General features: G+C 32.8%; 1 protein-coding gene across 1 annotated transcript; it reads left to right on the forward strand.

Annotated features, from left to right (window-relative positions):
• The first annotated feature begins 10,666 nt into the window (after window positions 1-10,666).
• LOC122299863 (protein LTO1 homolog) lies at window positions 10,667-16,646 on the forward strand. Its single transcript, XM_043110332.1, has 2 exons — window positions 10,667-10,943; window positions 15,948-16,646. Exon 2 carries the CDS (start codon window positions 15,950-15,952, stop codon window positions 16,364-16,366), a length of 417 nt encoding a protein of 138 aa, XP_042966266.1. The 5' UTR covers window positions 10,667-10,943; window positions 15,948-15,949; the 3' UTR covers window positions 16,367-16,646.
• Window positions 16,647-21,753: the final 5,107 nt, after the last annotated feature.

Raw genomic sequence — 21,753 nt, forward strand, 5'->3', positions numbered from 1 at the left:
AGAATATGAGAAATTACAGAAATAGTACAAAATTGTGTATTTTTTTCTTTATTTTATTCTAAAATTGTGCGCAACAGCCTTTAGATTAAAGACCCCAAGAGAGTTTCTGATTTTAGACCCATAAGTTTATGCAATGTTATTTACAAAATTGTTGCAAAAATGCTCTGTAACAGACTTAAGATTGTCCTACCTGACATTATATCCTCCAATCAAAGTGCTTTTGTCCTAGGTAGATCCATCACTGACAACATTCTGGTGGCATACGAAACACTCCGCTCTATGTCTACTAGAATGAAGGGGAAGTCAGGTTACATGGCCTTAAAGCTAGATATGAGCAAGGCCTATGATCGTGTGGAGTGATCCTTCTTATCTTCTGTGATGAGCAGGCTAGCTTTTCACCAAAGCTGGATCTCTCTAGTGCTAAAAAGCATCTCCTCAGTAACTTTCTCAATCCTCATCAATGGAGAACCTCAAGCATCCTTCAAACTATCTAGAGGCTTAAGGCAAGGAGATCCACTATCCCTTTACCTCTTTATACTATGTGCAGAGGCCTAATCTTGCATGCTACAAAAAGCTAAAAATATTGACAGCATATATAGTGTCCCCATTGGAAAAGGACCCCAAAAGGTAAGCCGCATTTTATTTACTGATGATAGTATGATCTTTTGCAAGGCCAACTCCCTCGAATGGAGCAGATTGATAGGGATCCTTGAAACCTATGAGAGGGGGTTGGGTCAGATGCTAAACAAGGAGAAGTCCTCTATTTTCTTTAGTAAAAATACCCCATTAGAAAACCAAAGGACTCTCCTGAGCATAGCTGGTGTGAAACCAAAAAGTTCTCTTGAAAACTATCTGAGACTACCTGCTATGATTGGAAAAGCAAAAACAGTAACCTTCCATGGACTGATTGATAGGATCTGGGCAAATATAACAAACTGGAAGATCAAAAGCCTTTCTTCAGCAGGCAAAGAAATTCTAATCAAATTTGTTCTTCAGGCCATTCCTACCTACACAATAGGATCTTTTTACTTCCTCAGTCCATAATAAAGAGATTAAATCAGCTGGTGAGGAAATTCTAGTGGGGGTTTAATGAGGATCAGTCCAAAATTCAGTGGGTGAAATGGAGTAAGCTAAGCAATAGCAAAGATCAAGGAGGGATGGAATTTTGAAACTTTGGCAATTTCAATCTTGTCCTTCTAGCTAAGCAAGGTTGGAATATTCTCACAAAACCAGATTCCCTCTCAGTTCAAGTGATAAAACAAAAGTACTTTCCCTTGAGCAACTTGATGGAAGCAAAACTGGAATACAGGTCATCTCTAGAATGGAGGAGTATGGTGGAAGGATTGAAGCTGCTCAAAAAGGGTGTGGTATGGAGGATTGGCAATGGATGTTTAGTTGATGTATGGAAGGATCGATGGCTCCCTAAACCAATCTCCTTGGCAACAACAAATAGACCCAGTGAAACTAATGGGGTTAAATGAGTATCTAAACTTATTGATCCTGTGCCAAAAAGCTGGAATTACTCCACACTCAACAACTACTTCTCTCAGTAGGAGATGGATCATATTAAAGCTATTCCCATTAGCTTGGGAAATAAAGAGGACAGACTTACTTGGGGTGGGACTAAAAATGGCATTTTATATTTGAAAAGTGCCTATCACTTCCATAGGGAGATTACCTCTCTCCAAGAAGGTGGGACCTCGAAAGACCATGCTCTCTGTGAAAATTGGCAATTCACATGGAAATTGAAAGTCCCTAATGCGGTCAGAAACTTTCTGTGGAGAGCCTGCAGTGAGGCTCTTCCTATCATGGACAACTTACAGAGAAGAAAAGTGAGTGAGCACTTCTTATGTCCAATATGCTAGATTGAAAGAGAAACCTCAAGGCATGCCTTTTGGGGCTACAGCGCTGGAAAAGATGTGTGGGACCAAGCTAGCATCAAAATTATGAAAATGTCTATGCAATGTGATTAGTTTAGAGACATATGGACACACCTAACAGAAAAACTTCCAAAAGCTGAACTTGAAATGGTTGGGTTAACTGCTAGACTTATCTGGAATAGAAGAAATGAATTTGTCCATAGTAAGGGCTTCAGACATCCCAATTTCATCATCCAAAAGGCCAAAGATGATCATAGAGTCTATCAACTAGCCGTGTCCCAAGTTGGTCCCCCTCCTGCTACTGGCAGTTCAAAGATAGTGCAGAAATGGAGGAAACCTCCAATAGGGAGGTATATAAGCTCAACTGGGATGCAGCCTTAAATGTCTCTTTGGGGGTGACAGGAATTGGTGCACTAGTCAGAGACTAGAATGGCAGGGTTCTCGAGTCAGTGAGGACATATAGAAATCTCAGACTCTCCCCTCTATTTGCTGAAACTTATGTATGATGGTGGCTGTTCAATTCTGCAATGATCATGGGTTCATCAACATAATTCTTAAAGGGGACTCAGTGCATGTGGTTCAAAAGATGAAAATATTTTAGAAGGATTGGAGCCAAGAAGGCATTTTCATTAAAGATGCAAAAACCTTACTGAATTCTTTCTCTTATTGGAATATTATACACGTTAAGAGGAATTCTAATATGACATCACATTTGCTTGCCTACTTTTAACAATGTAGTTGATGTCTGTAATGTGGTTTTTATTTCTAACTATATTGAACAATCGGTCTCTTACGACTCTACGTAATCAATTTATTGTAGAATGAAAAGTTCGACCTGTTTCTCCAAAAAAAAAAAAACAGCTGTGTTGATTCTCGAGCTGCTCAAAAGGACAGATCGACCAGAACAGCTCAACGTGGAATCCAAACGCTGATTTTGGAATAGTGAAAAATCGAAAGAGACCGAAGAAAAGTAATTGAAAAATACTGGATAAAAAATTTATTACTGTTATCCAAAAGATGAACATTAATTAATGGCCATCATGACACCTTTAGTTAGATCGATTATAATCGTGTGAAAAAGGACATGAGAACTTTACCAATTACAGCCCACTCATCGTTTGGAATTACGATCAAGACCAAATCAAAGCTACAAATGCAACTCTTTCTTAATTGGATTGTATATATGTTAATTTCGTGACTATGAAAATATATATATATATATACACACACATAAAGAAAACTATAGTTTATCATCGATATGCAGTACTATACTACTATATATGACAACATATTTTTATCCATGTTCATATCCATAGTAATTTATTAAGATGCAGGTTACATTTAGAACATTCTTATTAGATTATCTAAATATAAATATATAATTTACATAATATAATATGATTTTATATTTGTCTATTTAATTCAAAACTTATTTTTACATTGAATTATCTATTTATTAGTCAAAATAATAATAAAATATTATAAATTTAATAATTTTTTTTTTAAACTCTTTTCTATTTTTTTTTTAAATTAAGAGCTTATATGAAAATACATTATTATTTTTTATTAAATAATATGCAGAAATAATGTAGGAGAAAGAATGAGAATGAGGAGGGAGAATAGAGAGAAGAGAGAATGTGTATAAAGATATTATTTTTTATTCATTTGGATGTGAAATAATAACAATAACATTTGTTTGTAAACCTTAATTTTAATACTAAGATGGCACGTAAAATAGTAATAAAGTGTTTATGATTAATAATGAAGTTTACTTACCAAATACAAGCTAAGTGATTCCACAAATCAATCACTTATATAGTAAAGGCTTAAATTAATTGATAAGTGTGACAAAATTTAGGATGAGGATTATCCTATCTAGAAACTAATTATATCATAATAACATTAATGTGGTAAATGCTACTAATTCAAAAAATTCAATAAACATTAATTATATGCATGAGTGACAACGGTGTCAATTTCTTTAACCTATAATAAGTTGATCATAATATAGTAGGAAAATGTTAATATATGGTCTGAATTTGTATCTCATTTTAATCTTTTATGTATTTATTTTCTTTTAATTTTTTATTTAAATATTAAAAAAATAATTTTTAATATATTGATATATTTTTTATATTTTTTAAAAATATTTAAAAAAATAAAATATAAAAAACAACATATGTACTAGGTGGCACGCGAGCACGACTAGAATATTTAAATATAGTATTTGTGATGTGACATAGCACGACTCTAATATAGTAAATCATGTTTCTCCCTTCATTATTTCTGATATGGCATAATTAATTAATATGTAAATTATAAATAATAAATAATTTTTAAGTCATATTTTTATGTTATAATAAGTTGAATTAAATTGTGAATAGTAATTATTATGTAAGTTTTATTAAGATGTGCTTAATTTTTTATGTTGAGATGAACTTAATTTTTTAAATTAAAATATATAAAATAGATTGAGATAAATTTAATTTTTTCTATAAAAAATTAAAAACATAACTAATTTCATTAATAATTAATTTAAAATAAATTAAGATGAATTGAATTTGTTTCAACAATTCACCCTACCCAAGAGCATTCACATTGAATTAGTTAAATTCTTTTTCATATTTAAAATTTGAAAAATATCATCATATTTATTTCACATTAAATTAGCAAAATTATTTTCATTCCAAATATGAACTACACTAAATCTATTATTCTTTTTTAAATATGAAGTATAAGGTAGCAAATCTAAATATATTTTTTATTATATTTTCTCTACTGTTGTCCACTCCTTTTATTCCTATCACTGGGTGTTTCCCTGCATAGCCTACTACTTATGTGAAGAACTTGTGTTTAATAAAAACTTCAAGCCTAATGTTGAATAAAATATTAACAATTCTAAGTAGGAATTAAAAATGAGACAAACAATATTATAGATTATTATATATTATTTTTTATATTTTGAGATTATTATATTATAAATATAGGATTTTTATGAATTATACATATGGGATTTTTATTTCCATATGAGATTTTACTATCTATGTATATATGAGATTATTATATTATAAATTGTTGAATTGTAAAAATGAAAATGAATATGATTGTTGGAGGTTATTAAAGATTAGGTAAATAAAATAAAAAATTAATTAAAAATATAAATTAATTAAAAAATATAAATAATAATAATATTTTATTATTATATAGAATGTATAATTAATTCAATGTAAATTTTAAATATTGACTGATTAATTATATTTTAAATTTTGAAGATTAAATAGTCAATTCAATTGTAACGCTCTAATAAATTGAAAAGGAGAAACAACTTGAAACCTATAGGATATTTGTGTTCTTTCTCAAAGGAGTCTCAGATCGACAAGAAAATCTCAATGTGGAATCCTAACGCTTATTTCGAGATAGTGAAAGAAAGTGAAGAGAATGAGTAATGCTATGTATTATAAAATATGTAAATGTTGTATAATTATTTTTAAAAAAAATAAGATCTATAATTAAAAAGTTAATTATTTTCACGTAGATCTCATATTAATTTATTTTTATAAAAAAAACTGCATAACATTTATATAACTATAACTACAAATATCATTTCTTTTTATCTAAAAGATCAACACTAATTAGTGGCCATCATGACACCTTTGGTTGGAGCGATTACAAAAGCGTGGAAGGGGAATGAGTAATTTACCAAATGCAGCCCACTCATCCCATGGAACTACGATCTAAGACCTGCTCAAAGCTACGAATGCAAGTCTTTCTTAATTTGAAACTATATATGTTAATTTCGTGACTATGAATATATATATATATATAATAATAAGATGACTATTAAATATACTCATTAAATATGCTCATTCATATTTTTTTTCTTAATCGTTAATAAAGTAACTATTAGTAAATTTATTTGTTTTTATAATTTTTTCTTAATGTTTAAGAATATTTAAAAAATAATTTAAAAAAATCATTTGTACTATTATAAATATTTGGACACATTTAATAGTCATCATAGCACTATCTTAAAATGGAGTTTTCCCGATGACTATAAATCGCCCGAAAAACTATAAAAATTCCTGCAAAATAAATATGTTGGTGATTATAAACTCGCTTCAGGTTTGCCGGTACTATTCCTCTACTTTAGATATGCCACGGCGAAAATAAAAAATCGCTGCTAAAACTTCACTATTTGGTAGCAATTGATAATTCGCTGGCAAATAATTTGGTAGCGATTAAATCGCTGCCAAAGGATTATTGCAATGATTTAATAATTTGCCAGGGATTAAATAATCGCTGGCAAATAATTTGGCAGTGTTTTTAAAATCGTTGCCATATCAGTTCGCAGTTTCGAAATCAATTGCCAACAATTAAGAAACCCGCTGCCAAATCATATAACAGCGATTTTTTAATCATCACCATAGCATTATCTTATATATATATATATATATATATATATATTATATATATATATTTATATTTATATACATATAAAGTAAAATATAGTTTATCATCTAAATTAAATATAAAATTCTTTCTCTTTTCATTCACAACATATATGTAATACATGGCTACATGGATCAATCCGAATATGATCCGTTAAGCTAAATGGTCAAATCTTCAAATTTTAATACAACTCATTTAAATAACAAGTTGTGTCATGTTACAATTTTTTACCATTTTAATAATTAATTAGAAATGAGTCAACATGATATGACTCATTTTAATCTGTTTCATATAAAAAAGTTGAACTGACCCACATAACCTATTTAACCTGACTAATATAATTTCATATAAAATTTAAAATTTATATTTATTAGTAGCTAGGACTTCTCTGAAAATATTAATTATAACACTATGTGCTAAAAAAATTATCCATATTTTTCAAATTTTAAATTATAATAAAACCAATATTACAAACCAAACAATAACAACTATGAAAATATTGAGAAATATTAATATTACGCCACAATGATAATAAAATTATAATTTTGAAATAAAATGTAAACGACTTATTGTGGGTTAATTTCAGGTTGAACGAGTTCATCCATTATTGACCAATTTATTAATCGTATCGTAACAGCTTAACTCGTTTTGACTCAAATTCATTTCTATCAGACCCAAACATACTAATTTTGTATTGTATTCGTATTGAGATCATAAGTCGTATCATATATTTTCACTTATATACAATTTATTTTAAGTGATTTCACATATCAATTACTTATGTAGCGACCTCTTATATTGAGTGATATCAGTAAGTGTGACAAAACTTAGGAAGAGGACTATCATATATAGAACTATTAATGAGTGTAATAATTAATCTTTAAATATCATAAAAATAATAATATAGTTAATGCTACTTCAAAAAATTCAATAAATATTAATACGTATGAGTTACAATCGTCGCAATTTCTATAACCTGTAATCAATTATATAGATCGTAAGATGGTAAATCATGTTCGTCCATTCATCATTTCTTATATGACATAAATGAAGGACATGTAAATTATAAATAATAAATAATTTCTAAGTAATTTGATGTCACTTCAAATAAATGGTTTTCGGGGGGCCAAACTTATATGATTATTTGAGTGTACATGTAAATCTTGATGTATATATTATGCAATTTTTTATTTAAAGTTATAAAAAAATATAATTATAGATGTAATTTCATTTCATATTTACTCAATATATGTATACCAAATAATTATTATCAAATTAGACAATTGGTCATATTAAAATTTTCAATTCAAGTAGATAACAAGTCTGCATTCTTTCTCTTTTTTTTTTAATCTTTGGGTGTTCGGGCCAGTTTGCGCTCATTTCGGCTAATCTCACACGGCCCTGAAGTTAACAGCTATGTAAACCTCCAGTAATCTTGAGGAGACTCGAACTAGTAACCATTAGAAAGCAAACTCAAAGCCTGAATGTGCATCATTTCTCATTCATGTATTTTTTCATTGGGAAAAAAAGAAACCGATTGAAAATAATTAGAAGAAGATATAAGAATAACAAATACTAAACTTTAAAAAGGACATCCGACATTTAAGATTTAGAAAATGAAGATTTTTTAGTGTTTTTTGTATGCTCATGCATAGATATTCATATTGCGTATAGTCCAGGATCTTGGGGTTTTTAAAACTTATCTGTTCAAAATTCATAGATTTTTGGGGTCTATATTTTTTTAATTATATATATATATATATAATTTTATAGATTAAAATTTTAGAAGGAAATAAAAGAGAGTTTTATATTTTTTTTTTGAAGATTTTAATCATTTTTAAACTTTTCTAAGTAATTATAAAAATAAGTTCAATTTTTATTTGTTAATAAATATAAAAATAAGTTGAATGCACCAAGGGTGGTGTGGCTCAATAGTCCTTAGGTTACTCCCAAGTGGTTTGGCATGTATTATGTAATAGGTTCGAATTCGAATATGAATTCACCTTAGACTAATACTATTAGTCACAAAAGATTTATTGAATTTTCTAGCATGGTCAGGGTTAAGCTATGGCTCAAACCTTTCTTGAGGGAGCGCTTGCAGCTTCCTGCCGCGTAGGCCCCTCTTATCCAATTCTTAAAAGGTAAAATAATATTACTTTGGTCACGTCAAGGTAGAGAAATCATCTCTAGTTGACCCCTTCTACCTTTTTTCGCTTATTTAAAATTAAAAATAAATAAATAAATAAATAAATAAATAAAAGGGTTGAACATTGGTTTAGGATTCCAATAGATGATTGGGGTAGCAATTGAACTAATGACAGCAGTGTTCTATTTGAATTCAGAGACACGTGGAGGGTGAAAAACGGTTTTTCTTTTAATTCAATTGGAAGTCTGCTATGATGCTTTTGTATCTTTGTTTCACCCTCAAACATGTCTCTAAGCTGAGTGCGTTAGCTCAAGGATTTGTTACATTATTGTTTCAGTGGAAAATATGAGTGCGAAGTGAGGTTTTCCTTGTTGCGAAACGTATGATAAGTCATGGTTGAAAATGTAAGACAGTTGTATTGGCAGCTGTAGTGATGCAGAGACTTTCACTGTTTTTTGTGGATTGATTATTCATTCCTTGATTAAGTGGCTCACATTTTGAAGTAGCTGAACAAGAGGAAGATGGAGACGGAAATGCACGTAATTTGAGTAAAAAACCTGCACCTGCAACCGTTGCGAAGGCCAATGCCCCGGAGGCTGGAACAAATGCTGGGGAGCGTGACAGAAGCGACTCTGATGAATCTGATGACTCAATCTGACTTGAAACCTCTTCTAGAATTGAAAAGATGTATAGGGATTAAAAAGAGCTGTAACCTGTTGTTCCTGTTTAGTTTTGAGGATTTTCTGAGTTTGCAATCTCTATTTGTTATTTAATCTACTGAATATGTAGCTATATGTTGTTTTATCATAAATAATTTCAGCAATCTCTTCTAGAAATGGTGTTGGACAGTGTCAAATACGTTGGCAAAGTAGATCATTGCCTGACTGATCACCTACTTTATGTTTTCCCTTAACCTATGTGGTCAGAATTTCTTCAGTTCAGTAAGAAATTAGGGTGTTGGGATTGCTAATCTGCCTGGCCTACAGAATTGGACTTGTTCCTGTTGCCTCTTGGTGAATATGAAAGCTCCCCTCTTATAAGCCTATTGAGTCTGTAGCCTGTGATGGTATTGCTTGGAGAGGGAAGGTTTAGAACATTAGATGAAGGTTTCAGACAAATTTTCTTTGCAAGTCAGTGTGGATATCTTCCCCAACACTAATATTGCATGATTAATTTACGAGATAAATTTAAAAATTTGAATCTTGAAAACAACTCTGTAAGCAGTACGAGCGATGTGCTCTGCTCTCTATATAGCTTACAAGTAAAAGAACTCGATGCTTAAATTCCCTATAGATTTTTAGTGAAGATGACCTGCCATTGGTCCACCATTTAATATTTTTCCCATTTTAATTAACAAGTGGTCGGGTCGGGTCAAAAATTAATTTGTTTTGATTATTCGTTTAATTTTTTTTTTTAGACCTAACACTTCATTTAAGAACCTAAACTTAAATAATCTGTATGACCCAACAGGATTTAAAAGTACACAATTCTTCCTCATAAATGTAAATGAGCTCTATGCATAAATGAACTCATACCATGCATGAAAAAAATACTGTGAGAATATGTAGCTTCAGTGAGAGTGGCTGGTTGCTTAAATAGTTGAGATACCAACTGGGCCAAAGTTTTAGGGAGAGGTTTGGATAGTGAGTTGAGATCAAAGTTAAATAAAATATTGTCATAATATTTTTTTTAATATTATTATTATTTTAGAATTTGAAAATATTGAATTATTTATTATATTTTGTGTGAGAATTTAAAAAAATTATAATGATTAGATAAAATGAGTTAGAGGGACTTTTGTATCCAAACTGGGCATATAATTATCTTAAGGTCAATATTTTTAGAAATGATATTTGCAATCATCAATTATGAAATGTGTAATCGCCGTGTAATCCCTTTAAAGAAAATGAATAAATATGAAACTCACGTGAAAAAATATAACTTTTTAATAGTAAATTTTATTCTTTTTTTGAAAGAATTGCACAACAGTTACGTCCTTTATAATTATACGTAACATTACTAAGTAGTTAAGAATTTATTAATCTATTTGTTGTATAAATAGTATAGAGTCTACAATTAATATGTATAAAAAATTCTATCTTCACTTGCTATGCAGACGTCATTAAAACAAAACGATTCGTTTCGCTTAAGTGAGGAAATAACGCTGGCCCCTTTGATTGAATAAGCCCCTTCGCACGACTCTTTAGTCCTACGCCACTTCGCAGCCCCCTTCGATACCCCAAGCCAGTTCGCGGCTTGCCGTTTGCATTCGCCGTCGCCCCTTCGAACGGCTGGGACTCCCTTCGACGTCGCCCCTTCTCCTTCGCCGCCGCCCCTTCGAACGACTGAAAAGAGCACTGCCTTCGTCGTCTCGCCTTCACCGTCGCCCCTTCTACTTCGGCCTGAGACTCCCTTCGCCTTCGTCGGCTCTAATACCTTCAACATTTCTGTAGTCCGCCCTCAACAAGGTATGAGCATGCGATTTATGGAATAAATTGATTTATGCCAATGAGTTTGAAATTTATGGAATAAATTGATTTATGCCAATAAGCTTGGAATTTATGGAATAAATTGATTTATGTTAGGAACCTGTTGAGAATTGTTGTAATGTATCAAGGAAACGAATGGAAGATGGAATAATGTTTGCTGTAATACAAATGACAGAAGCCTGGAAGATGTTTGTAAAAAAGACTCTAAGAATCTAAGACTATTTGTCCCGTGGATTCAGCTGTACAAGAGCTAAGCTCTTGTATCATTAGACTGAATCCAAACTTGCTTCCATTCCTGACCAAGTGAAGTCGCTCGAAATTCCTCTAGCTTAACTCTTTGATTTGATGCCATGAATCACTTGAGTTTGTAGAAGTTGTTGGTGATGTGGTTCTTTTGGCAGTTTACTCAGAAATATTGTTGGAAGTTCATCCATTCCAGACCAAGTGAAGTTGTTGGCAATGGATGCTTGATGTCTTCTGGTTCATAATTGTGATCCAACTATCCTGTGATCAAATATCACCACCTTATTCCATATCTTATCTTGGACAAAATTCTATTCTTTGAACCCTTTATTCCATAAAAATTATTTATGCACCCAGAATGATTTGGAAAAAAAAAAAAAAAAAACACCCAGAACAACCACCCAGAACGATTGTGAATCAAAGTCTAAAAAGCAACCAGATTGATTAAAAAAAAAAAAAACAACCAACCCAGAACAACCACAAAACATAAACTCCCAGAGAAGAGCACTTCAGGTTTAAGAACAATTAATTCAGGTTTTGCTATTCTTTGATCAATAAAATTGTTTTTTTATCCAAAAAAAAAGAACAAACTGATTTTTCTGATTTCAAGTTGTAAATTCCTTACCTGTGGAGGAGGCTGGCGATGGTGGAGGAGAAGAGCAATGCGATGGTGGAAGAGGTCGTCCCGTTGATGGTGGAGGAGGTCGCTGAGAGGGAAAAATTGCAATTTTGATTTCTGAATTGTGGGCAGAGCGATGAAAGACTCGGGCTAATTTTGTCAATTCATTAACACACACGTGCGCACGTGTAGGACTACAAAGAAGTCCCAAAGAGGGGACTGTATGTAGCACCACTTCTCTCCCAGAGTCCCAGCTCTCAGTCTCAGCCTCTCACAGTCACATCTTCCATCTCAGACTCTCAGTCTCCGACTCTCTCAGCCTCCGTCACTCTCTCTCACTATCTCTCTCTCTCTGTGACCGAAGGTAAGATGGTCTGAATTGTTAGGGTTAGGTTTTGTGTGGGTTTGGAAATTTCTGGGTTGATCTTGATATCCTGTGTTCTCTGAATTTTTTTCTTGGGGATGGGGAGTACAGAGACTTCTTTCTTTCCCCATTTGCTCTGCTGCGAACTATACCGGTTTGTACAATATACAAGGGCTAGTGTTTTGTGGTGGGGGCTGGACTTTAAAGTGTGGGTGAAAATAGTATTACTCCCCATTCTCAGAGAAAGTTGGTCAGAAATTTCCTCTGATTCAGACATGTATGTCCTGCAGTTTTTTCTTTTTTGGCGGCATTACCTTCTGTTTGGACACCTGGAAAACTGGGCTTCACACTTTGCAAAACATTGAGAAGTTCTGGGTTCTTTCTAATAATAATTTTCAGGGACACTTGATTTGACTAACCAACTTTTTTTTATAGAAATGTTTGGTTTACAAACTGATGTATGTGGATCATTACTATACTTCAGTTCAGGGTTAGTAGATTTCACGTGCTTGTGTTTTCCTTATGGTCTAAAACCGTTATCATGAGTTTTGCATTCATAATCGTAGTTGTAACTTGCTAAAATTCTGTTCACCTTCCCTTATAGTTGTATAACAGTTAAGTGTCTTATCTCAAATTGTAGTTGAGTCTGATGAAACCTAGTGCTACTATATAGATCAGTTCTAACCTAAACAAATATGCTCTCTCATTAAAAGGTGCCAGAAGGCAGAAGAACATCAATGGCTGGACAAAAAAAAAACCATAACAAAATTCATATAACCCACTCTTAAAAATTTTAAAAACAAGAGAGAGAGAGAGAGAGAGAGAGAGAGAGAGAGAGTAGGGTCAGAATATCCGATCCCAATCAGATCCTGTGGGCTTTTCGGAAATTCTGAATCGGAAGTGCATTTCGGAAGTCTTGATTTCAGGTCGTGTTGGAATTACAATATTTGGGTCGGAAGAACAGTCCTAGCTTGAGTTAAGATATTTTATAAAATTTTGAAAAATGAAAGAGCAAAAGTTGGATAAAAATATAATAAATTAAAATATTGTTAAAATATAATTTTTTAATATTATTCTTATTTTAAGATTTAAAAAATTGGATTATTTTTTGTGTTTTGTTTGGAAGTTTGAAAAAGTTATATAATCAGGTGATGAAAAAGTTCAAATTTAAAATGAAAAAGTATATGTATTTAGGTCGTATTTAAATGTTGATATGAGATGATATAAAGGTGAGATGAGATAGAAGACTCAACGTCCAAATGGGACAGAGGCCGGACGAGGTGTATTTGGAGGATTTAAACACTCAAATAGGAGGATGACACGTGTCCAACATAGTGAATTTACAGTGGGAAACATGGAAACTTATCTCATAATTTCACTCTTCATTCTCTCCTTTTCCTCTGTCAACACGGTGTCATGCCCTTCCCAGAAACTCTCTCATTCTGCTGATTTTCTCTCAATCGATGGTGCCGTGCCCTTGCCCTTGCGCTTGCCCAGAAACTCTCTCTCTTTCTTTCATCTCTCTCTCTCTCTCTCTCTCTCTCTCTCTCTCTCTCCTCAAGCCGGATTTGGAGATCCCCCCACAGTCGGATCTGAGATATCTCTCTCTGGATTCGACATTCTTCTGAGTCTCAAATTGGCACACAATCTGCTACAAGAGTCAAGAAAGGTAGGCTACTATCTCTCCATTGTTTTATTCCGCTTTTTAACTCCTTTTTTTTATTACAAATTTCGTCCAGATTTACAAATTTCATGTGCCTCTTTAGTTGGGGCCAGCTGTGATTTGGATTTGCTTATATTTTTCCTTGAACTTGCTTAATGCTATCAAACCTAACTCAACTCTCTTTCCATTTGTGGGAAGAACGTGAAACCAGTCATTACCCTCTTTGGTAAATGTTTATTCCATGAAAGCTGAAAATGTGGCTTTATGTGTTTCATGCAGTTAGTAAGTACCATGGATAAATGACGTGGTACCCTCCCATTGGGGGTGTAAAACGCCCTAAGGCACCACATTTGGTTTTAAGATAAACTCAAAAACTTAGGCTGTGCGAAATTGAGAAGTGCGGAAGAGGGACTCGATTTGTGAAGTGGGAAAGAGGAGACTCTGTTTTATAAGGGACACCGCCACATTTGAGGGTGTGGCAGTGTGTTAAAAAGAAAGCCTCCAGTATGGAATTTTCCAAAATTTTCTCTACCTCGAAACCACAATCAGTTTTCTTGGCAAATAGAGCTCCCACCCTTTAGGGCTAGACCCAATATCTCCGTTAGATTCAAAGGTCAAGGATTGAGGTTACTCTCAGTTTTATCAGTGCTTCATCCCACGTTGCAAAACGCCACCGCATCATGACCCCTCATCATCTCAAGTTACCCACAGAATTTTAGTCAATTTGTATTGCCGGTAAATCTCAAATGAGTATGGAGTTTTTATTGGTTGTCAATTCGTATGATTTCCTCATTGCAATTTTCAAGAACTCATTATTTTAGCTATTCAGTTGTTTGGTTTTCAGTGTGAGATGACTATATTAATCTATGTTGTTGAGATGTTTAATTGAATTACCATGGGTTTTTGAGTTTGAATGAATTCTGGATTGCACGATTGGTTGTTGATGAAATCATAATGTAACTGAAATCTTCTTTAGAATAAAACTATTGTGTACATATGTAGGTATATATCCAATGATGGCGGTTTCATGTGAACGGCTGAAACTTTTATGGCCAAAGTTTATTGATACGAATATTTGGATTAAATGAGCTGCATTGTTTTTCTTTTCTTTTTGGCTAGAGAGTAAACCAGTTTTTGGTCCAAGGACTGAAGTTGTAATAATTTAATTCTGAATACTTTGACCAGATTGGAACATGGGGAGAAATAATGTTTCTTAGATAAATATTGACTTTTTGGTGATAAAGGTTCATAAGGTGGGATTTAGAATGGATTGCAGAATTTTCCCATGGAGTTTTAACAACAAATCTAGTCCAATGGTATGTTTCAGTATGAATAGTAAGTTAGGTATCACAAACTACGATTATTTCTGTCTAAGAATGAGTGATTTGATTCTCGGAGGGGTACCATGCAGTAGTATGTATTTTTATCTTATAAATTTCGGGTTTCTGGTTATTGTATTAAGCTTTAAATACTTTGGGAGCTCTACAGATTGGTTTTTAAGGGTAAGTTTATCATTGTATTGAAGGGCTTAGGAAAGCAAAAGTATCATCTTTCTTGAGGGCTGTCCAGATTCTCTTTTTGAGGCAAATTTAGTGGATCGTAGTGTTAGGATCTAACTTTAAGGAGTAAAATAGATACTTAAATTTAGTTTAAACATTAACGTATTGTGAACATTTTTACTTAGGTTCCCACATTTCAGAGGGAACTTTGTCCGTTTGGAAGTGGACCGTTACAGTTTGTGTGTTTTGTTTTTCCAATTTTTGTTGGCAGAGTTTCTGTTAAGCTTTTTTTGTTTGATGACTCTGAAAAGACATTAATGGTGTGTTTGGATGGCTGGATTTGGGAGAAGGATTTGGATCTGTCTTTAAAACTTAAATCCCTTGTTTGAATCATATCTAGGCCAGAATTTAACCCTTCCAAAATCATAAATTAGATTGTGTTAAAAAAAATGAGATGAAATCATGACCATTTTTTTCTTTTTATCTAAGCGCAGCTTGGACTTCTCCTTGCTACATATGTATGTACATATTAAATCCATCCAAAGATTCGTTTGTCTTTCTGCTAAACTTTTTGGCTTCCTTCTTTCTTGGACAGAAATGGAGGATATCTTTGAATCCTCTCTGCATTTGGAAGAAACACACTATGAGGAAGGGTATTCTGATGGCTACAAACACGGTCTAGTCCTTGGCAAAGAGGAGGCCCAACAAGTGGGCTTGAGAGTGGGCTTCGAGGCTGGGGAGGAGCTTGGCTTCTACCGCGGTTTCATCGATGTCTGGAACTTTGCCATCCGGGTCGATCAGACTCGATTCTCGGATCGAATCCAAAAGATGATCAAGCAGATGGAGGAGTTGGTTGAGAAATACCCAGTTTTTGACCCAGAGAGTGAGAGCGTTCAAGAACTCATGGGTGCTTTGAGGCTCAAGTTTAGGGCCGTTTCCGCAACACTGGGCATGAAATTGGAGTATAATGGATACCCCAAAATGGGGCAAGATCCTAAGGAGATCGGGTTTTAATTTGTTTCTTTTTGTGAAGTTTTAGCATCTAGAAATGCTGATTTCAGTTCGCCTTTCACCGAGGAATCAGGCATTGAGAGATAATAGTTAGTTTACTCGGGGCTATTATTTGGTGCATCCTTTGCAATGTCCAAGTATTGCTTCTCTGGTGAAACGACTATGACTTCAGGTGTATTGTATCATATATGTGTAAGGCGCATGAGAATTGGAGATGTGCTTTTATTTTTTTATGTGGATAGAAGCTTTTTGGGATTTTGTGCAGATCGACTTCCTGTTTAAATGGGATGCTTTATTTGTGTTGCTTCTAGGAGATTCGAGGTCCTGAATTCCAATAGCCGGTTCAAAAGTTAACTAGAAATTACATGGGATGCTTCACTTTTTTTTACAGGAATGGTCGGGGGACGCCAGCGCTTTTACTCCCAACTGTGATAAATAGAGTCAAAGGCTTTTTGGGTGTCTCGATGGGGTTTTTTTCTTTTTCTTTTTTTATTACTTAGGAATTAAGAAAAGATTTTTTTAATAATGTTGTATTTTTTTAAGGGTGTTAAAAAAATTCATAAAAATAATAATAATAATGAAATACACTTATCGGGAGTTAGGGTGTAAATCGGTCAGTTTGGTCTAGTCCGATAATGTTCGGTCCATCATTTACCTAGATTGGACCAAACCAATAATTATCGATCTAGTCCATTCTGTAATTCCTTGTATCTGAACTGGTCAAAGAATTACTACCTGTCATTTATAAATATCTCATCACATCTAAAATTTTCAAAGATTTTGAAAAAAAAAAAAACAATATCATATTTTTCAAATAAACGCATAATGATGTCCATATAGTCGTTAATACGAAATAACATAAATCAAAGGATCCACAATTTTTCATTAGTCTTAGCAAAATAAATTGATAAATCTTAAGTATTACTAAACCTATAAACAATAATATATCTGAGAGACAACAAAAAATCCTTCTATTAACAGTACCTTAAGGTATCCAACACCCTATACTCAGCTTAGCTTTGTTCATAATTTCTATTCCTGGTCCTCAGCTGAACTATCTGCATTATTTGAAAAATATTTAGAGATAAGAGGTGAGTTATTTACAACTCAGTAAGCAAAATACATATATTAGTATATACAACATGAGTCTTTTCATAAAGTTTTATATGTATGAAACAGAAACATTTCATTTTTATATGCAGATCTCAAAATATATTATCAGAAAAAACAGAACGACATTTCAATCTTTTCATATTCAGAAAAACCAACTGTTTATATTAAAAAACACTTGGGCATAAGCCGCATAACATAACTGAACATTCTCATATTATCATATTATATCGTAATGTATCATATCATATATCATGTTTAACCCATGTGGTAGGGTTGTGTTATCCCCAGTGGCCAAACCAGATAGGATCATAATTTAAAACTTTTTATTTTTCAATCTCGAAACCCCAAGTATGCACATAAGAAAGAACACATAAAAAACCACTTTTCTTCCAAAATGAGTGCACTCATATCATATCATGTTGGTACTAACCATATCACGTGCACCAACATCATCTTATCAAAACCATATTCAAAATCAGAATAAAAACAGATAAGTATGCCAAAAGTTTTTCAATTTCATATCACATCAAACCACTCATTGAACACATTCATATCATTTACAAATGATCAATAATAGATCTAAAACATTTCATGTCACATGAATAAAAATCTCAAATATCATATTCGCTCTTTTTCACATTTCCAAACATATCAAATATTGCTCATGTCTACACTTTTCATGTCAAAAAGTATTTTTTCTTTCATATAGATTTCATAAGTGAATGCAGAACACATAACTGAGGTTGTTTTCACATTTTCTTTTCAAAACATAACATGCACATTTTTTTACAAACTAACCTCAGTTTATTTCTTTTTATACAAATCTAGCATAAGAAACCCACTTATCTTACTCTCGTAAGTATTGCCAAATTCTTGAGTCCGACCTATATTAGTCTCGCTACTTATTCATAACAATATACTGAACGTTAATGACCAACAACACAAACCCAATCTAAATAATGAAAAACCATAATCCCAAACTATATTCAGCAAATAAACACAACTCAAACAGCTACTAATTAATCTAGACAGCCTTGACATCGACCCCCAATACCCTTTTATAATTTCAATAATGACTTATACATTATCCATAAACAGCGTCAAACTCAAAATATCATTATAACAACCCCATCAATGTCACAACTCATGGCACGCCTACACAACCAAATCCGCGCACCTCTTTGCACAAAACATTCAAATAAACCATCCCAAAAGTAGGCACCTACTCAAAAGTAACACCCAAAATAGTCCATGATTTTCCCCGGACAGCCACATAATTTTATCCATATCACATAACTCTATAATTTCTACATATTCCAATATAGCCAATAAATAATTCAAAAGAGACATATAACTTCCTTTTCAGAATTTTCCAGTACCCATTCCTGATACCTCAAACACTTAATGTCACCACCCAAACTTCCATATCAATTCCTTCAACAATACAGTTCCATAAGAATATAAGAAATTCCCAAAATAAAGTGTAGCTTCATGAGTAGTGGACACAAAAATGCACCACTTTGAGGGAGGTAGAGAGCAAGAAAGGATGATTGCAATAGATGAAATGCAGCTAAGAAAAATGACCAAAAGGGTGAGTGAGAGAGAGGGTCTGATGAGAGTGAAGTTTCTGAAAGTGAAGAAAAAGAAATGCGGTTAAGAAGTTGAAGAAAGGTGGGAGTAAGATTCAGATTCAGCAAAACTGAAAATAAGAGAGGGAGAGAGGAATACCTGCAGCAAGACAAGCACTGTGCGAGAGAGGAAGAGAACTCGAGAGATAGAGAATGAATCTGTTGGAAATTATGGGAAATAACATCAAAGCGGTTCAACGGACAGGAGAATAGAAACCGAGTAAAGCGAAATTCTTGGGGCAATTAGAAACTATTTGAACGAGCGTGGAAGGGAAAAATAAGTGGAAGTAAACTAGATAGGGGTGGAGGGGATAAAGGGAAAGAGTTTTGCTACATACAAGCACAGTCGCATACTAATCTGTGTACCAATACTGATTTATTCATGCTTCAAATTTAAATTAACACTGTTTTCAATAAAATTTACTTTTTGACCAATTACATCACATGGGTGCACAGATTAGTATATAATTATGCTTGCAACTATATTTTTCCAAAGGGAAAACCAAGAAGAAATTTACCAGCAGAAGCGACGTCTTGTTTCTTAGTTGAGTTTTGCGTGGTTCGAGGCTTGGCCTAGTTCGTGGGCTTGGGCTTGGTCCCATTCATTACATGTTTGGTCCAGCCCAATTAATTTTTTTTATCTTTTTTTTAAATAAATTAATAAAAAAATATTTAAATTACTAAGATTAAAATTAAGTGAATTATTAATATGGATTATGTAACTAACTCATTAAAAAATATTTAATTATAATTATGTTTATGATGTTAATAGTTACTATTTATTAACTCAGACTTTACTCTTTAATATGTATAATTATTAGTAATGTCATATATTTTATATATGGTTAATGAATATTAAATAATAAGGGTGTGCAAATTTCTAAAGATTCTGATTCCGACCGACACCCCCACCGCTTCCGACTCTGAGGGAGTCGAAGTGTTCGAAAATCGAAATCAGAATCAAAATTAGAACTACTCCGATTCTGTAAATGGAGTTCGGAGCTGGAGTCCAGTGGAACTCTAACTTCCAACTTCTTATTCTGACCTTTAAAAAAAAAAAAAAAAAAACCACAGATGCAAAACGATGTCATTTTACATCTGTGGTTTTTTTTTTTTAACTTCTAACCTAAATGACGTCATTCCATTTAAATAGGAATGACGTCGTGTTCCTAACCCGTATGAAATCCCTCCCTTTCTTTCTTCTTCATTTCTTCCCTCTTCCCTCCCTTTCTCACGATTCTCTCTCAATTCTTCATGCCGCAAACTCTGCCATTAACAAAAACTTAAATGCTATAGATTTCTTCACACCACCATCGTCCTGCCATCTTCACACTGCCGCCAATTGGCAATTTTAGGGTTTAAACTTAGGAATTTTAGTTACATGGAATTCTTATGTTTATTTCTTATTCACTTTGGTTATTGATTTTGGATCATGTAGATTTTATAATTGAGTGTACTTTTGAATTGAGGAAATGGTTGTGATGAACTCTGCTGAAGTTCTTGATTTTGGACAGTGAACAAAAGGTGTTTGTGGAAATGTCACTGCAAAAAAATGTTATTTGTATGATTTATCTACACAGCTCTTAGTTTTAAAAACCATGGTGTTTCTCACAACCTATATATAGGGATATGTTAGGCTAGAAATATTTGATAGAATTAACCCGTGTGAATCTGACATGAGCTGAACATTAAATATTACAGTATCTTGTTATCGGGTTTGGATCAAAATGGGTTGATTTAATAAGACATGGTTAATAAATGAGTCAAGTATGGGTCAACCCTTAAACAAACAATTCACAATCTGTATAAATTAAAATTATACATCACGAATTTAATTAAACCTTGAAACTTAAAACCCTTTTACTGCTTTGTTTTGTTTAAAAATGAATGGTCAAATTTAATTTAGACATGCACTCAAATTTAGGGTATATTCATGATTGTTGTCATGAATATTTATTCATTTTGTGATGAGTCTTTGTAAATGATAATAGCTAGATGTATATATAGTATATGATCCAAGATCATATGAAAGTATTGTGTTAATCGAATCAAGTCAATCATTTGAATTAATCAACCCATTTATATCAAACATGCCATCAAAACGGGTTGAAACATGTCACTTTCAAGTCAATTCAAAGTATATAATAGGTTTACTAAGAGAGTTATGGACTTATGGGGATGTCATGATACACTGCAATCAGTTTATTTGAAGTATCATGCAGTGTTGACTATTGAAGCATGATTACTTAAATGAATGGGATTAGAAATGAACAAAATTGGAAAGGTGGAGAATTATGATGAAAATTCATACCTGGATAAGATAGGGCATGATGTACAACATGAGGCAAGTCGAAAGTATGAGAAAAGATATTTACAACCGTGAATTGTGCATTCGCCATATAATCATTTTGAAAAAATTGAATCAAACATGGGATCCACATGAAAAAAAATTAATTTTTTAATAGTAGACCCCAATCTTTTTCAAAACGATTACGCGGTGTTTACACACTTCACAGTTAATTTTTTTTTTTTTGCGTGTGTGATTATAAAACTTTTTTTAATTTAAAATAAATTTATTGTATTATATAATCTAATTACTATGGCAATTGGTAAATTTTATTTTTATAAAATCCTTTCATGAATCGAAAT

This window comes from Carya illinoinensis, chromosome 16 (assembly GCF_018687715.1).
Source record: "Carya illinoinensis cultivar Pawnee chromosome 16, C.illinoinensisPawnee_v1, whole genome shotgun sequence".
In the NCBI taxonomy this organism is placed as follows: Eukaryota; Viridiplantae; Streptophyta; class Magnoliopsida; order Fagales; family Juglandaceae; genus Carya; species Carya illinoinensis.